Source organism: Pavona decussata, unplaced genomic scaffold, assembly GCF_977016875.1.
Source record: "Pavona decussata unplaced genomic scaffold, jaPavDecu1.1 SCAFFOLD_133, whole genome shotgun sequence".
NCBI lineage: Eukaryota > Metazoa > Cnidaria > Anthozoa > Scleractinia > Agariciidae > Pavona > Pavona decussata.
Genome location: NW_028145546.1, coordinates 1,697,501 through 1,715,067, shown reverse-complemented (window position 1 = coordinate 1,715,067; position 17,567 = coordinate 1,697,501). Strand labels below are relative to the sequence as shown.

Sequence of the window (17,567 nt, the reverse complement as noted above, 5' to 3'; positions counted from 1 at the left end):
GACCCAAGTGAAGTCGACTGTACTTCCGGTTTTATTGTGCGACTCGACTCCATTGGAAACCAGGTTTTGTCCACTGGAATCTAGTTGAGAGTATTGGACATGACTGGCCTGCAATTACATCAAGCTTTAACTACAGTAGTGAATCGATGTGTGGTATGCTTTAAATATTTAATAAATTAAAGTAATAATATAATGAAAATATCTATAAAAGTCTTAGAGCCTACTGATAACTGCAACTTCAATACTTAGTGGTAGTTACTGGATCAACTTATCAAAAAGAAATGAAATACAAACAGTCAGGAGTACTTAATTGGAAGTTGGAAATGTTGGGTTTTGTGGAGGGAAGAAAACAAGGCAGAGTTCCTGAAGGAAAAACCATAAGAAAAGGATGAGAATCAACAATGAAATGGCCTCAATTCTCAGGATTTACTGGAAAGAGGACAGGGAAGTGCTGTCACTTGAATGTTTATGAATAACATCTTTAAGTGTGAATCTTCTGTTTTATTATTTTGTTGTGGAAGTAAAAAAAATAGTGTTATTGTCAACTAACTTGTTAAAGCTCCTGTATTGAGCAAGGGTTTGTTCCTACTGAAATGCAAGGTAACATATACGTTGAATGACAAGGAAGCAATGCTTTACAAAAATATTTTAAGTTTTAGGTGAACTTTAATCTCGACAAGTCTGTCTTCTGTCTTTTTTCATGTTTTACATGTGGCTCTTGAGTGAAAACTACCATCTGCAACTCATGATCAGTTCTCTCCCATAAATACATAAGTAGATTAAGGACTTAGTCTTACTAGTTATATTATTATTATTATAGCAAATTGCAGAGTTGTACTTTTACATACATGAAACACAGGTGCGCATTTAAGGTGTGACTTAAAAAATTGTAACATTTCAGACTTTTCATAAAATGAGAGCCACTGACAACGAAATAAAGAAAGCAACTTTTAATGGTAAATTCTGTGTTCTGCATTCATCTGTTTATGAAACATTTCAACAAAGACTGCCAGTTTAACATTGCTAATTCCCAAGTAGGCAATTTTATTTTAATGTGAAGCAATGTACTGAGAAAGAATGAAAATTGTTTCATCAACTTGTAGCTCACTCTGTTCCAGCCTGAAATGAGGGGAAAAACTTTGATTACCAAGGGTTTATTCGCTTATATAAGGGTTCAAGGCTGCTGCCTAGCAAGAGCCCAGTAGCCTGGGGCACCCAAGAAAATGCTCAGAGCGCCTACATTTTTTGTAGCAGCACCTAACACTTCCAATGTTGGGCTCCTAACTTCTCGGTTTTTGGCCTTATGGGCTCCTTGAAATTCTTCTTAGGCAACAGCCTTGGGATTGCATAAAAAGATTGAGACAAGGCACAGAAATCATATAATTGAAACGGAAATCCATCCTTTACTGCAGTCAATGTCCTGAAATCTAGTCTTCACATCTCATTTATTTGTAGTGAAAACTGGCCTGTGTCACTTGTTTTGGCAAAAAATAAACTGTCCTAAACTAGTCCTACATCATGTTAATGAATGTTGAAGAACTGATCTTTCAATTTTACATCCACCAAGACAATGCTTAGAAAAGTTTAGAAAACGCAATGTTTTCCTGACCTGTCCTCTAAAGGTAAACCCAGTTTAAGACTGTTTTGATTGATATTTGTAACACTGCGCACATTTTCATCCTCTAAACATCTCTCACTTCACTTGTATAAAGTGAAAGCAAATGCAAGAGATAAGCAAAAGATGCAAGCTCAGCAGACATGACATCCCCATTCCCTAACTTCCTGTGAGCCAGCTCTGCATATGGGAGAGGTCAAATCTTCTGACTTCAGGCTATAGGCTAAATAATTTATAGGCTTCCACGGCTGACAGACCTTACTGCTGTGCAGCACTCCCTAGGTACAATTTCTCTTACATGCTACGATCCAATATGCCATGTGACAATGTCATCAAAATATGTGTTACACAAGACAAGCTTTCAATCTGAAGGTTACCTGGATGTCTTGTGGATGCCAGGGAAATGTAGTCTTCCTGCTTAAAGCATAACCACTGAAGAAAATTGTATTGAAAAATTGACCATAAAGAACTGGGTGCCAGGCCAACTAGGGGGAAACTGTGAGACTTGAGTTGTTCCCAAGGTGACAATGGATACAGAAAATAATAATTATATAACTTGACTTCTACCTTCTTCAACCAACTTACATTGCAGCAATATTGGCTATTATTGTACACAGTACAATGCAGGGACATGTACTGTATAATAGCCAAAATTGCTGCAATATAAGTTGGTTGAAGAAGGTAGAAATCAAACTGCATTTTGACTGCTCTACGTTACTTACTTGGCAAGGGTAAGTTTAAGTTTTTTCAGTTGTTCTCTCTCTGCTGGTATAATAAGCTCCTGAAGTTCAGCTATAGCCTCGGCTGATTTCTCTTCACCATGCTGTGCCTTCAGTGAATTTATTGTGGCTTCTAGCCTTTCCTCTTTTTCCACAAGACGTCTTAAAAAAGGAAAAAAAAAGAAACAAGTTTTAAAATCAGTTATTTTTAATGAGAGAAATTTCAGTTTTTTTAAAGTACGTTTCAGAACTTGAACAAATGTACTGAATAAATTCATTAATTTTATTAAATCATTTGCCAATCAAATTAATTTATTATTCAACAACAACTACATTGGTAAGAAGACTTGATACCTGTGTTCCTGAACTTCTGTTTGACGTCTGCTCATCAGATTTCCAAGTGCCTGAGTATACAAGGATCTATCGGTTACTAAATTATACCCTGATACAGTCATATAGCATTACACCATAAAGTTTCAAATACAAGGCCTACCCCTTGAAAACAAGACACCCCAAAAATAAGATTCTCAAATTTCAGATGTGAACAAGACCTCTCACATTATCAAGGCTGTTAGGGTTTATAGCTCTTAACATCCTTTTCCCAGTATCAAAATTCATTATTCCCCACACTATTCTCCAAAGCATTTCCTATGGTGATAGTTGGGAGAATTTACTTGAACATCAAGACATTTGACCTTTGGTGATCATCTCCTCAATTCTCATGACACACAATGCATGTTTGATCAAACAGTGACATTGTTTAGAGAAATTAGATACTGTTCACTATAGGAGCTTAATTTGTTACCAACAAAGCTCCGGGTATTAACCAAATTGCTATTCAAAAAGAAAATCAAAATTGTACTATTTAATTAACATCCTAGAATCAGAAGACTTGTATGAAGATTTTGAATCTCTAGTAACAAAAGTCAATCACAACTGTCATAGTCGTATATTACCCTTTCGGCATTCCTTTCCTTCCTACCCTATTTCATGTTTTCCTTTGTCTTTTTTCTTGTGTTGCCTTTAAAGAAGCTCAAAAAAGTTCTTCATTATTTTAGTCCTCCCAAAAACCTTTCCTAATTCTTGTATCTTTGATACTATAATAGCTCAGTCTGCCTTCTTACTTAGCAGGCAAAGTCATTCTATCTTTTTGTCATCATGGCCTGCCTAGATTAGCTTTGCTACCTGCGGCATCAAGAAATTGTACATGTAAATTTATACAAACACCTAATAAAGTTGAATAGATGAAAGGGTTAAAGCTGTCGTGCCCAAACCATTACAAAATGCAAATTCTCTTGCAGTGATAAACCCTTTCCCCTCACCTCCCTTCAAAAAGAGAAAAAAAAGCCCCTTATTAAGTTGGCTTGAACAACTTTAGGGTACTTGGCCTTATCCTCACTCACCACTAACTACTCACCTGGTATGACTTTTCAATCAACATTCTGCTGAGCTGCTGCAGATCCACAGAAAACAGATAAAATGTCCTGGATGGGGCATAATCAGAGGTTCGTGGTATCTCCTATATAGAGAGAAACAATCAAGGCAGTACTGTATGACCTCTTACAATAAGAGATACCAGAAAATATATTATACTTTGTCTAGCAAAACTGCTGGAAAGTTACCTGTAATGCAATAAATCTCTCTGCAAACAGTTTATACAACAACTCTTTAGCATCCTTAGATGGAATCATGGCCAGCTCACCTATCTAAATTCAATTAAGAGAAGAACAATAAACAGATTAATTAACACTTATCTTATCGCACAATGAACATAATTATACAGTCAACCTGTATTACGCAGTCACCCTCCAAGAATAGCTAAGTGACTACCTTATACACTCAGGTTACGACACACATCAAACACAATAAAAATGCCATTTCATTTCACATTTGGTGACCACTTGATACGGTGGCACTTAATGCAGGTTTGACTGTAGTTAATGCTAATCCTATAACTCAGTCATTCAACTAACCTGTTGGCTGATCAGTGGGTCAACAGTCAGGTTTTCAGTCAGTAAGTCAGGATAGACGGATAATCAGCACTGTGGGTGATAACATTTATTATTGACTCACCTGTTTCTGTTCCATGTGTTTCTTGAGTAGCAACAGTCTGAAGATTCTAAAACATCTGGATCCAAACCTAAGATAAATAAAACATGACCAATTTCTTCCCTCGTCAACTATAAGTTAATTCCAGAAAATGTCTAAACCGATATTAATAGTGTCTTCCTCTCCCCCTCTCACCAGTACTAACTTAAATCGTGGTCAAAACTTGTTAAGAAAACTGTGAATTTGTGCATATACTTCAATCTCTCTTAAAGAAAAAACTGCCTGGAGAACGGGGGGCGACAACTCTAACAAACGCTGTTTGAGCAATACTAGGTCTTAACCTTAGACGTCCCGGATCATCCTCCCAAATTTTTGGGATACATCTCCTTTGATGTCCCGATTTTTTTCTGCAATGTCCCGGAATTATAGCGTGTTTCCCGGAAAAATTTCTAAGTGTCCCGATTCCCAGAAAAATCTCCAGATTCCCGGAACAATTTTGGCTTTGTCCCAAAACAGCGTTTGTTAGGGTTGTCACCCCCCGTTGGAGAGCAGCAAACCTTCACTCCCTCCTCCCCCTAACTCTATGTTGCTTTGAAGGCCGATGACCCAACCTTTTTTTTCAGCGGCAGAACAACATTCAGCTGAGTCCTTGATGTATCACTGTAACCGTCAAATTTGGAGATAGACTAAAAGTTTCTTAACAGTTTTATCCATGATTGTAAAAAGGGAAATAATATAAATTCTGCAACAAGATTACCTTTCTTGAACAACAGATTCTATTGTATTTTGACATAATGTGTCCACGCACTTTTGCATATCTTCAAATGCTGTTAAGAAATTCAGTACTAAATTAGAAATAGTTGCTGTGAGTGTAATGCAAGTTCTCTGGTAAGTCCCATTCAGTTGTCCGTACACTGCAAAACATCCATTGTTCTATTAAAATTCACGGAGTGTGAGGCAAATCACAGAAACAGCAGACTTCGAGCATGAAGGTAATACCTTAATTGTTTGTAAATAAATAATAAAAATGACTTTGTCATTTGAGCAAAGGATACTTATGCAGTACATCCCTCCCCCGCTCTCTCCAGTTTTTGAAACTAAATTTTTCTGAAAACAAGAAAGCACAAGAAATTGAATGGAAGACTTTTATACTCAGACAAATAACTATTTTTAATTATTTTGTTAGTAACACTAAAATTTGTTTAGCCCTCTGAATACATAAAAATGGAAAAGGCCCTCTAAAATCTCCAAGGAGAGACCACTAGGCCATCCTAAACCAACTACTAGAGTATAACCTGTCCCCCTTTCCAACGTTCAGTACCTTCTCATCTGTTAGCAATGAAAGATACTGTGTGATCTTTGCTTTCTCCATCTTGGGAATGACAGACAAGTTTTGTGAAATCTGTGGGAAAAAAAATGAATCAGTCCAATGTAGCAAGAAGAGTACAATGAAGGGTCTGTAGGTTGTCCAAACAGTGTTTGTCTCTGGCTTTTTAACATGGCATGGTACTACCCATGACCACAGCATTATTATTCAGTGGAAGGGTAAAGAGCTTGTTGCAAGAGGAGCATATGTGCTATCCTGCGAGCAGAGCTCCCATCGATTTTACCGGGAAGATTGAACAGATCTCTACTTGCAGGGTACATAGCATTTTTGGCTTCAAAGCTATATTTTGGTACAAAGAAGCTGTATAGTTATCATGTAACAAACTTAGTTCTGTGTGTTGCAGACCTCAAAGAATTAGCCCATTAATTTAATTTTTTCTTAAAAACCAAACCTACTCAAGACAAGTAAGGTAGTAATTACAATATTTGTTTTTTTTTATTTGCTCAAGCCAAGAAATAACCTAATCATTCTGGGTCAAAAACCAAATGTGAAACTATGCTTTTTACATAACATTCTGAGTCAGTATACCAAGAAAGGCTTGTGTTATTCAGCCATAATAATGAGGTTGTACTATTAATGGAGTGCTCAGTGATAAGCCCTTACCTCGTACAATGACACTGACTGTGATGTTGGTGACAAGGGATCTCTCACCAGCTCACTTAACTTTAACATCGACCTGACAATCTCTCCTGCAAACTAAATGTATGACATATGATACTATATCCAACACAAAGAACAGTGCTTCATCTGTTTTACAAACACCAAAAAGGGGAATGATGTATTATTCTAGAAAGTGACACAGGCATACTCGCAAAAAAGAAATCAGAGTGCTCCATCAGGAGTTGAACCTAATTAATATAAGACCTTCCGATTACTAGTTCGGATGCTCTACCACTGAGCTACAGGAGACTCGTGGGAGCTAAGGCTATAAAAATACCAAGAAGGGATTTGAAAAACTAAAGGTGCAGACGAGTTTTCAGGGTGTTAAGAAAGCAGATGGAACACTCTTTTGACAGTTTGATACAGCTTCTCAAACGATTAGTACTTCTTGGAGAAATTCAAGGCAAAAGTTCACCAAATTATATGATAATTAGGATCACGTTTCCAAATCTCCTTCACAGCAGTGATTTCCTTTGTTTTCTCATCATTTATTATTAATAACTTAGAAAACAGGGGCTCAGCCAACTATGATTAAACTGATGAGTAAAGAAGTACATATTTCATACCTTGTCCACTTTCTTTGTCACAGCTGAAACAATATCCTACAAGAATACCACAGAAGAAAAATGACTTATTAAAATTAAATGATAATTTATTTAAGGTTACAGCTGACGCAAACAATACATCAACTAATCATAGTTCCTGTCTAACAGCTTTGATTGGCAGTCAAATCTCTATCAAGGACCCCTTGCTTTAAATAGCAGTTCTCAGAGCACTGTAAAAACTGGCTGTATGCTGCCGTAGACAAACCTCAGTTACATGGCCACCTTTTACACGACCTTGTCCCTGTTTGTCCCATCCTGACCAGTGGCTTATTTGTTAACCTTTACTTAGCAGCCACCATAAATTGAGTTTGGCTTTTTTCATTAGCCACCATGAGTCACATTTTTCACCCAGTGGTGAGTCACACCAGGATGCCTAACGTCCCTTACAAATCTCTGTTAAGCGGCCACTATGACTTGCTCATTTGCCACAGTGGCTACTCTGTCTCATCAGAGGTTTGGTCGTATTTTCAATGTATTTTTTTCTTTTATGTAATGTTTAAGACACAAACAGCAGTGTTTTATCGGGATTTAAAACTATGAGGCGCAGCTGAGTGGTTTTAGACCTGAAAAAACATGTGCAGTGAGTTTTTTTGAACAGCTTCAAAAACATTCCTGGAAAAGCGTGTGTCAAGAGAGTTCATAACAATGATGCTTTTGTGATTGTTGGAAATTAGCATACGAGACAAACATAAAACACCGCATACTAATGAGAAGGAGGTTTTATTGGATATAAAACCACTGCACATGATGTTTTATCGCCCATTTGATAGGTCAATTGGCTTATGAATTATTAATGAGTTTTTGAAGAGTACTAACCTCATCAATAAAGTACTGATGAAACCTGACAAAATTCACTTTCCATAAGATTCCATCATCTTTTATTTTCTGAAAACAAGGCAACCTGTTTATTCTCACACATATATTCTAGAACTGGCTTTAAACAAACAATTATTGATGTATTCAGGAAACTAAAATTTAGTTTTTAGGGTCACAAACTCAAAATTTAATTTTGAATTAATAATGATACTTACAGAACCCGTGTCATTGGCGGGCAGTCTAAAAATGCAGATAAATACAATAATGTTACTGTAGACAAAACTCAAATTTACTTTGATTCAAATAAAACATGGCAATAGCACTTTTAATAATAATACATTTTTTCAGGAGCTTTATTTTGTGAATTTGGTAATTTTTGTGTTTTTTAGGAACTATTTTTTGTTAGGAGATACTGATGTTTTCAGTGAAATGACCTAACAAAATCGTAAACTTGTGCAAACTGAACAAAGAGTCTTTTTTTCCCACTGTTCGTGTTCCTGTATTCTTTGGATGGCAAAAGCCGCCTTGTTTTTAAAGTCAAGAAATGTTATGTAAAACACACAACTAAATGATTGCACTCCAATGTATCAGATAGTGATTCTGCAAAATTCAGCAGTTGAGTAAATGTTTGTGGAAAAAATCATGAACAAAGTCTAGAGTTACCGACAGTATTTATTCAATTAACCGCCCACCTTCGAATAACTGCCCACTTCCTATAAGCGCCCACCCCGAAAGTCCAAAAAGTGAATAAGTGCCCACCCTCGAATAAGCACCCACCCCACTCCCTCCCAACAAAAAACATTTTAGTACTAGCCCAGCGTGAAGCAAGAGGAGCATCAGTTGTGTTTCAAAATTGGTTTAGACACAGTAGTCAATTAACCTTTATAATGTTTATGGCTTGTTTATGTTAGCTTTTGTAGTTTGCTTTTTTCTTGTTCAAGTGAAACAAACTTGTTGTCCCTTGTTTTGTTATTCTCTAAAAATGTCCTCGCTTACGGAAAATATCTGGAAAACAATAAGCACCCACCTCAAATAAGCACCCACCCTCATGGGTCCAAAATTAAATAAGTGCCCAGGGCGGTTAATTAAATAAATATGGTATTTAGTGCGATTTGTAAAACAATGAAAAAAATTGCAACAATCCATTTTTTATAGTTCAAGTGTAAAATGGTGCATGCCTGGTTTGGCACCTACCTTGCCCCAGTTTTTTGTCGCTTGGTTGGTTGGCCCTCATCCTTGACACTCCTTTTCCGTTTTGCGCCAGGTCCTGAATGTTCAAACACACAAAAAAGTCAATCTAAGATACTAATCCGATGCTGACTTCTGAAGGCTTGTTTATATAGACCCAGTTTCCTAGCTAATGTACCTCACACCTGTTACTTGATTTTTGTATTAGTTTGAAAAACTTTTGTGTGTTCATCTCAGAGATAGCACTATTGTGGTCTAATAATAACTGGGTTGGAAACATGTTGATAAAAAGAGGGCAGCCTAGTTACTAAGATGAAACAGCCCACATTGCTCACTAAAACTTAACACTTAAATAAAACAAACAGGGGAGAGCATTCTCTTCTTTTGTTTAAAGACAACAAGCTGTTGGATTGGTATGATTTTCAAGGCCTTCTCTGTTGAACATGGTATATAATTTTTATTACTTTTATAGTCACAAATACAAAAAAAGGTACTATATATTTGGAATTGGTTAAGTTATAGCCATGACTGAATGTCTTACAAATAGTTAATAAATTACTCAACAAAACACCCCATAGGTGTTAGCCTCCCACACAGTCATTTTTAATACAGGTCCCCTAAATACAACTGCATGGGAGGCTACATAGGCATTGGCGTGACGAAAAAATTGCCCAGGCTTTTGAATACTTCCGCCGTTCAAACAAACTGTTTTTGTCTAAAATATTCAGGATTTCTCTTCCAGTGTAGGAATTAGTACCCTGCGAGCAGAGGCCCTTGGATCTTCCTAGATAAGAAATTAGAGACCACAGGCGGTCAGCCTAACATTTTTCCTGGTATAGCCACTTTGGCGGCTGCTTGGCATGGAACTTTGAAACTCTGGGAATACATGTGTCTTCAGCATGGGACGTACATGTATGCACTCTGGTATACTCATTAATAGAACATGCACATACCTGCATACTTCAAGTAAAAGAGTGCCCCCTCCCTCACTAGATTACTAAGCAGTCTACTGTCTACATTCTGCATATTATCTAGACTGACTGAACTACAATACCTTGCAAGGTGACTCCAGGTGGCAGAGCGTACATGTCATCCTCAGCGTAAGCACTTGTGTCCTCGCTGTCTTCATTAACTGATCTCACTCTTTGTAGAAAGTGATTATTTACAAGATCAGCAAACGTTGATTGCACTTCCGATTCATCTAAATCAAGGTTATCTTCCGTTAAATGGTTCGCAACTTTTGCAACAACTTTGCTCATAGCTATGGATCCATGTTGTAAAATCTCATCCACAATTAACTCGCCTGTGTACTCAAACAAAGACTTTGCACAGTAAATATAACGCGGAGCCCGAGCACGTAGAAGTACATTCGATATCCAAGCGTTATATAAGGTAACACTCTTCTTGTTGACTTCAAATGTGACGAAATGGTGCTGTATAAGACAACACAGACATTGCTGTACCTGATCTCGAGTTAGCTTAGTATCTCTAATAATATCACGCAAAGGACGAGGTCCTTTTGCAACAAGATACGTGCCGACCTTTTCCACGACTTGTCCGTAGTGTTCTTTTAAAATAAGGGATGCTAATCGCTTCTGCTGGACAGACATTTTGACTCTATTGCTCCATTGCTACCGCCACGGGGCTACGGTGGTCGCCATCTTTATTAAAAATGCTCCCGCATTGATAAAGACCAGCGTAAGTCCCCATCGGTTTAGAGCTGTGCATGTGATTGGTGAAAAATACAGAGTTTCAACCAATCAAAACACTCAGAAGAAAGGAACGAGTCGAAACCGAAGTGGAAAGAAGTAAACAATTTGTTTAGAGTGGAGAACAGAAGGCAACTATTTTACGGTGTGAAGATAGGAAGCCTCCTTCAATATATCAGTGGCAGATTTGTTCCCCTTGCACTGTTTACAAATGTTCAACTGAAAGGTAATCAAGGTTGGCATATGTTAATTGTGTTTACAGGCCGGTGATTGTAACGTTGATTAGCTGGTGTCATATCACAACTTGGGAGATGAAGTTTCATTTGCGAAAGTTTGTTATGATGCTGTTTTCATGTTTTAGTCTTCAGCTTTTATTTCGCCAAAATTTCATCACCATTCAACTTGAAGAATAAGAACAATGAGACGAGTTAACTTTAACTGTTTACAAACATTCCTTGTGATAGCTCAAAATTAATCTTTTAATTTGTTTCACGAATGTTTTTGTGGCACGAATCCACGCCTTTGGTCATAATGGTGAGACAATCGATTAATTTTGATCTATCATTTCAAACCACCATGACTAGCACCTTCCATGACAACTCTCTTTTTGTCATTTAAATGTCCAACCATTGAAACAAAAGAACTTGGAGTTTTCTGCAGCCACTGCAGGTTGGCACATTGGGTGACGTCAGTGCTACCTTCGCTTTCAATGACTCCAGTTTTATGGAACAATGGTTGAATGCGTAAACTTAATGACATTTTTAGAGTTTCCCCCCACCCCCAAAAGTTGTCTGCACACACCCCCAGGATGGGGTGATGGAAGCCCTAAGTGAATTTTGATGCAAGGTCAAATTCTCCTTTTCTTTCACAGGTGAATTCAAGGCAAGGAGTAACTAGGGAATACCCCGCCACTCCATAATTGTGTGGTCTCACACAAAGAACGAGGCATAGTCATACAGTCATGTGTGATGATTAGTTTTGGAGTGACCGCATATTCCCTAGTTAAAGGGGGGCCTGGAAAAAAGCTCTAAGTGACTTCTGATAAATTGCTAGATTCTCCTTCCAAATTTTCTTTCTTTTGCTTGTGAAATAAAAGGAGAATTTGACCTTACATCAAAAGTCACTTAGAGCCTTCTTCCGCGCACCCCTTCAGTTAAGCCCAAGGCAATTTGGAAGCCGAATCTAGCAATTTATCAGAAGTTACTTAGGATATTTTTCCAGGCACCCCTTCTTTATTTTACTATGTTGATACTGACTGATAATTTGAAGTATTTTTTGTTATTAACTTCTTAGAATCTACCAAGTAACAGCCTTCTTCAAGCATTAACTACTTCATGGCAAATACCACAATAAGATGTCCTGGGTGTGGCCAGGAAATCATGCGAGGTGCCGCAATAGAGTGTAACTTTAAGCCAAGCACCCAAACCACAAAATATGTGTCATTTGATTCACCTCAAGAGAGGGACTGGCTCTGTATGGAATGCAAATACATTGTGGAGAATCGTTATGGCGATCTGTCTTCTGTGACATCCGAGGATGCATATGCCTTACTGTACAGCGTCAGAATCAAAGAGGGATCCAGCTGTGTATGTTGTAATTCATGTACAATAATGTAGCTACTGGAAAAGGGATCAGCTCTTCTGTAGCAAATAGCTACAAGTCAATAATATTTAGGTGCCCTGTGACAAAAGCCTGTGAAATGGCTTGCTTGTAGCAAGGGTTCAAGACATGAAGTTCACCAGCAAAGAAGCTACTCAGAGACATATTACGTAATGTACTTTATTGTATGTATTAGGAAAGCACAGCATTCACAGTTTAACTTATTTTGTTGGAAGACTTTTGTAAACAATGACAATGTTCAAAGAACATTTCTTTGTGAAAGATTCTAACCTCTAGTGCTATTGCTTGAACTGTTGATCTGCATGGCAGAGATTTCTTGAACTTATTTTGGTAATAAACTATTAACAAAAAAGATTTTGTAGGTCTGAGCTAGCTTCTAAATTATTGTGACGTTCACTTTGATTGGCAACCAGCCATAAGATCACATGGTTACATTAAGGCTGAACTAGCTTGTTACCAATCTCACACCAAGAGTCCTTTAATTAGGCTCTTTGGCGAGTGGTTGGTCACCAGGAGAGTCTCTGAAGTGTTCGAAAAAATTAAAATTTTTTGGTTGGCTGCTCTGTAACGACTTGCATTGTCTTACCACAGAAATCCTGCGGTAATAAAATTCCCAGTACCCCAGAGTCTCTCTTGGCAACCAAATGCTGACCAAAGAGCCCTCAGTGAAAATCGATCCTCTCAGAGAACCACTAAGTCATTAAAACATATTTTTTATTCAAACTTTTGTCTCAAGGTGCAAAACAAATATTTACTACTGGCATAACAAAAGATTAATCAAGTAAGAATTTTATTTACTGATAGCAATAATTTTAGTTTTTATCCTAAATGGCCTTTTCAGACCTCAACTTTTCTTGCTTTCATTTTTAAAAGAGATAAGGAAGATAAGGAAGAGTCCAGTATTATCTCACAATGACAATTTAATTTTTTCTCTAGCATTTCTTAATTACTACTTCTTTGTGTTCTGTGCATCATTAATTTGTATTACATCTTAAATATTCATTAGATACCAAATATGAAACAGCTCTGTGTTATTTTGAATTTTTTCCCTCGCTAAATATAAATTGTAAAATTGTACAAATTTTTCATTGTGTGACCACAAAGTCAGTAGGATACATTGGAAAGCCAATTACATCAAGACAACCACTGAATTCCAGGATTGTAAACATATATTAATAATATGTACCAGACTACTTTGAGCCGTGTGTCTCTAAATAAAATAAATATAATGTGCTGCTAAATACTCTTCTGTGGAATTCTTAACAAACGCTGAAAACCTTGAAATGACTTTGAAATTCCACTTATTTTAGAATTCATTGGTGAGCCTTGTAGCATGTTCGTCCTTTAAGAGATCTGTTTCAGCATAGCGTCATAACGGACTAAAAGCCAGTAACATTCATCAGAAACTCTAAGATTTAAATTGTTGCCACATTTTTCCTTACAATGCTTCCATTCTTTCTTCTTGTTAAACTTTCCCTTACAAGTATGAGATCGATCACAAGCTGCTGGGATGATTATGATTCTGCTTGAATGTGGTTTATTCATCTTGCATTTTAGTTTATTAAATTCTCTAATAACAGAATTGTCATTCTACAAACATTTAATTGCTTTATTAAGCCCCTAGAGATGGGGTGGGGTCTTAGTAAAGAGGAAACTTGACAGAGAGGAAGGTTTAACAGAGGGGTGGGCTTATCTCAAATCATGGATTTTAACAAGCTTACACAGTTATTCACACCACAAGCACAGTGATACTTCTGCACATGAGGACCAAGATTTCCAACAAACTGTTTGTGGTTTCTAGCATTTTAGCCCATCATTGCTACCTCTTCCAAGGAGGGAGGGGAGGGAAATTTATTTAGCGGAGGGGTGTTTCAAAATCTGCCATCCAATGGTGGTGAGAGGGCTTATTACAGAGGGGGTGTGATGGGGGGGGGGGGGGGGTCAAAAGAGCTTTGACGGAATTCTTACTAGCACTACTTAAATTTATACTAGTCTGAGCAATGCTAAATATTTTGAACATTTGTCAATATTTTGTGGATCTTCCCATTACAGGACTTGGTGGTGCACTTTTGGAGACTGCAACTTCATTTTGCTGTACTTTTGAACTAAAAAATGACTTGAGGGAAGACCTACTCTTGGTTCCATCATTAGTTCCATCCTTTGTCCATGCAATGCCTGCAAGAGGTCTCATAATATGCACTACTCCTAAGCTTGGAGATAAAGAAGTAGCCATCAATTCATTAACATTCCCTTTTGAATTTTGTTCACCTACTGGTAAGCTCTTGTCTGAATAAATAACGTCGCTGGCCGATGCCTGCATCGTGCGATCTCCACCCTCAGTCTGTGGTATTTCTAAACATATTTCTGATCTTTCTTGTTGCAACATGTAAATTTCTTCAACATCATCTGTTGAGCACCTTCTTTCAGATTGGATGTTTCCAGGTACAGTGAGTGATGCTCGTGAGCCATTTCTTTCATCTCTTGTTCCCTCATGTACAAAAGGTTCTAGGGTCATCCCACTTGAATGTCTACACACTTCTTCTCTGAAACTTTCTGATACTGTCTGCAGTGTTGCAGCATTGTTCTGAGCAGAATTTACATCAATGTTTTTTGACACATGAAGAGATCCTTTTGAGGAGAGATCACATGACTGATGATGTAATGACCTTGTCGTGGCATCTCGCTGAAGAAAATTGTGTATCAACCAATTAACCCTAAAAATGGGAAACAAGGACAAAATAAGATGCATCTTGGCACAACAATGTTTTGAAGCATTTGCAAATACCACCTTTCTCACCTTACTGGAGATTCAACCATAACCATATGTCCTGCATCTTGAATAACCTCTAAGGAGGAACTGTATATTACCTACAAAAAAAAGAAAAAAAAAATAGCCTGAGTTATCAACCCTCTCCTTAAAACAAACACCCCATCAACAGATTATTAGAAGCTCTTCAACATGATTCTTGACTGCCGATATTAGTAGGGATAATCTAAGTACTGCAAATGGTGACATGGTAATGATATGACTGACAAATACAACCTTGATGATTATGATGAGTGTAATGAGGAGCAGAGTGGAAGACAATGATGGCGATAATGATGATGAGGACGACAAGGAAAAGAAGGAAGATGAGGATAAGGAGGAGGAGGATGATGACAACAATAAGAATTAAGAAGGAGAAGAGGGAGGAAGAAAAAGGATGAGAATAAGGATAATGAAGAGGAAAAGGAAGAAGAGGAAGTAGAGAATGACGCAATTAGGAGGATGAAGGTGGAGAGCACGATGATGATGATGATGATGATGATGATGATGGTCACAGTATCTCGGTTAACAATGACTCAGTCAAATGGTCTATATGAAACAAACACAGCCTATCATTCCAACAATAACAGTAATTTCACAAACCTCCTGCATCCACTGCTCTTCCTCAAGGCTTACAAATTTATCCTGAGCACCATAAATTAACAGTGCAGGAACCATTAGCTCTTGATGATATGCTTCATCACCTTCGTCCCATCTCTGAAAAACAAAGTCGTGTTTTATCAGTTTTAGTTGAGGGTTCTTGTCTGCTGTCATGACTGTAGTGTGGTAATGATTAGGTTCCTTGTGTGAGGGCTACCGACAGTTCAAATGATGAAAGAAAACAATATGTTCCAGTACTTGCAGAAAGACCCAGTGATCAAAGATCATGCTGATAACATATAACTAAACCTTAAAAATATTAGGAGGATTTCTTAAGATTAAATAAAATGCAATGGTATATTTTAAGCCTGGTGAATAAATGAGAATGGTGTATTATTCCAATAGTGACACAGTCATACTCTAGAAAAGGAAATCTGTCAGTGCTCCTATCAGGAGTCGAACCTAAGACCTTATGATTACTAGTTCGGATGCTGTACTACTGAGCTACAGGAGCATCTGACCGGACTAGTAATTTGGAAGGTCTTAATAGGTTTGAATCCTGATAGGAGCACTTGGATTTCCTTTTTCCGAGTATGTCTGAGCTGTGTCCAGTGACTCACTGAATAATGCATCATTCTCATTTTTTCAAGATTCTTTTGGTATTTTTAAGTGATTAACCAACCTGCCCAGCCATTACTGCTTTCAAGACAAATGGTGGAGCACTAAAAGCTTTGACCTTTTTCTTTATTGATCTAGCTCTTTGGCTGTTGTATGCTCTCCTGTGGGGAAAAAAACACCGAACAAAATAAGGATCAGTCTGGATTATCCACTAGTGACATATATGCATATTGCAGAAAAATGAAGCAAAAATAACATCATTATCCTTCTGCAATATTAGTTTCATTTTAGCAACTAGTGTAGTCCTGGCCCCTCCACTCTCTGTCACACAACCACGCCGTGAGTTGCGTGACATAGAGTGGAGGAAGCCAGGACTGGACTTTTTGGTAACATGTATGACATTTTTTCCACTGTAATATTAATATATAAGGTTGCAAGAACCATGCTCAACCTCCAACTTGGAGGACTAATCGAAGGGGTGTGCGGAATAAGGCCTTTATAAAAGTGACTTGATGTAAAGTCAAATTCTCCTTTTGTTTAACAAGGGAATACAGGCAATTTGGAAGGAGAATCCTGCAATGTAATTATCAGAACTCACTAAGGGCTTTTTTCAGGCACCCCTTAAATTAATTACTGTCTGGCAGGTAAAACAAACAAATCTAGAACAAACTTACCTTTCATAGACACCCAAGAACACAGGTTTAATGCAGGACAGGACAGGTGTAGGTAGACAGAACAAATCGCAGGAATTAATGCCAACAAGTGGTACAGGACCTCCCCCAGCAATAAGTACCATCTTGGATACTAGACGAGCACGCTCTGATGCAATGACGGAGCAAAATGAAGCTCTGTAAACAAAGAAAAAGACTTGGTCAAACTCATGACCTGCTACAGTACCAAGGAGTAATCACTCCTAAAAGCATCTAATATTGAAACAAAAGAAAAAAAACTGAATATCAGAAGAAAAAAAAAATAAATGTAGTACTGAAGCACATGACCCTTGAAAAATGTTGAACATTATTTTGTTACTCAACAACACATGCTCAATGTTGGTGATATCTAGACTTGTTGTTGCCAATGACTTGAATTGATGTTTGCCTTTGCTATTCAAATAATGAACATTGAACAAAATAGGGCCTCCCTCAACACTGATCAACATGTTGGTTGAATCTTCA

The 17,567-nt window shown here is 37.6% G+C and overlaps 2 protein-coding genes across 2 annotated transcripts in view; both read right to left on the bottom strand.

Annotated features, from left to right (window-relative positions):
* Positions 1-935: 935 nt before the first annotated feature.
* LOC146468143 (DNA-directed RNA polymerase III subunit RPC3-like) lies at positions 936-10,713 on the bottom strand. The gene is made up of 15 exons (XM_085124743.1): positions 10,094-10,713; positions 9,046-9,118; positions 8,067-8,091; positions 7,852-7,920; positions 6,997-7,032; positions 6,374-6,466; positions 5,705-5,785; positions 5,439-5,490; positions 5,141-5,201; positions 4,408-4,474; positions 3,957-4,040; positions 3,752-3,853; positions 2,689-2,738; positions 2,338-2,496; positions 936-1,119 (listed from the first exon to the last, which is right to left on the bottom strand). Exons 1-15 carry the CDS (start codon positions 10,647-10,649, stop codon positions 1,050-1,052), a joined length of 1,578 nt encoding a protein of 525 aa, XP_084980869.1. The 5' UTR covers positions 10,650-10,713; the 3' UTR covers positions 936-1,049.
* A 3,171-nt stretch (positions 10,714-13,884) lies between these two features.
* LOC146468142 (uncharacterized) overlaps positions 13,885-17,567 on the bottom strand; it is a 7,061-nt gene continuing 3,378 nt past the window's right edge. The window contains exons 3-7 of the mRNA XM_085124839.1: positions 17,067-17,240; positions 16,457-16,553; positions 15,778-15,891; positions 15,166-15,236; positions 13,885-15,082 (exon numbers count right to left, since the gene is read on the bottom strand). Coding sequence (XP_084980965.1) covers positions 14,392-15,082; positions 15,166-15,236; positions 15,778-15,891; positions 16,457-16,553; positions 17,067-17,240 — 1,147 coding nt within the window. The 3' untranslated portion in view covers positions 13,885-14,391. The remainder of the gene's footprint in view (positions 15,083-15,165; positions 15,237-15,777; positions 15,892-16,456; positions 16,554-17,066; positions 17,241-17,567) is intronic.

Coding starts and splice junctions, on each gene's coding strand:
- LOC146468143 (XM_085124743.1), bottom strand. CDS start 10,649: ATGTCTGTCCAGCAGAAGCGATTAGCATCCCTTATTTTAAAAGAACAC. Junction 8,092..9,045: donor CGACAAAAAACTGGGGCAAG/GTAGGTGCCAAA, acceptor CTGCATTTTTAG/ACTGCCCGCCAATGACACGG. Junction 4,041..4,407: donor AACACATGGAACAGAAACAG/GTGAGTCAATAA, acceptor AATTGAATTTAG/ATAGGTGAGCTGGCCATGAT.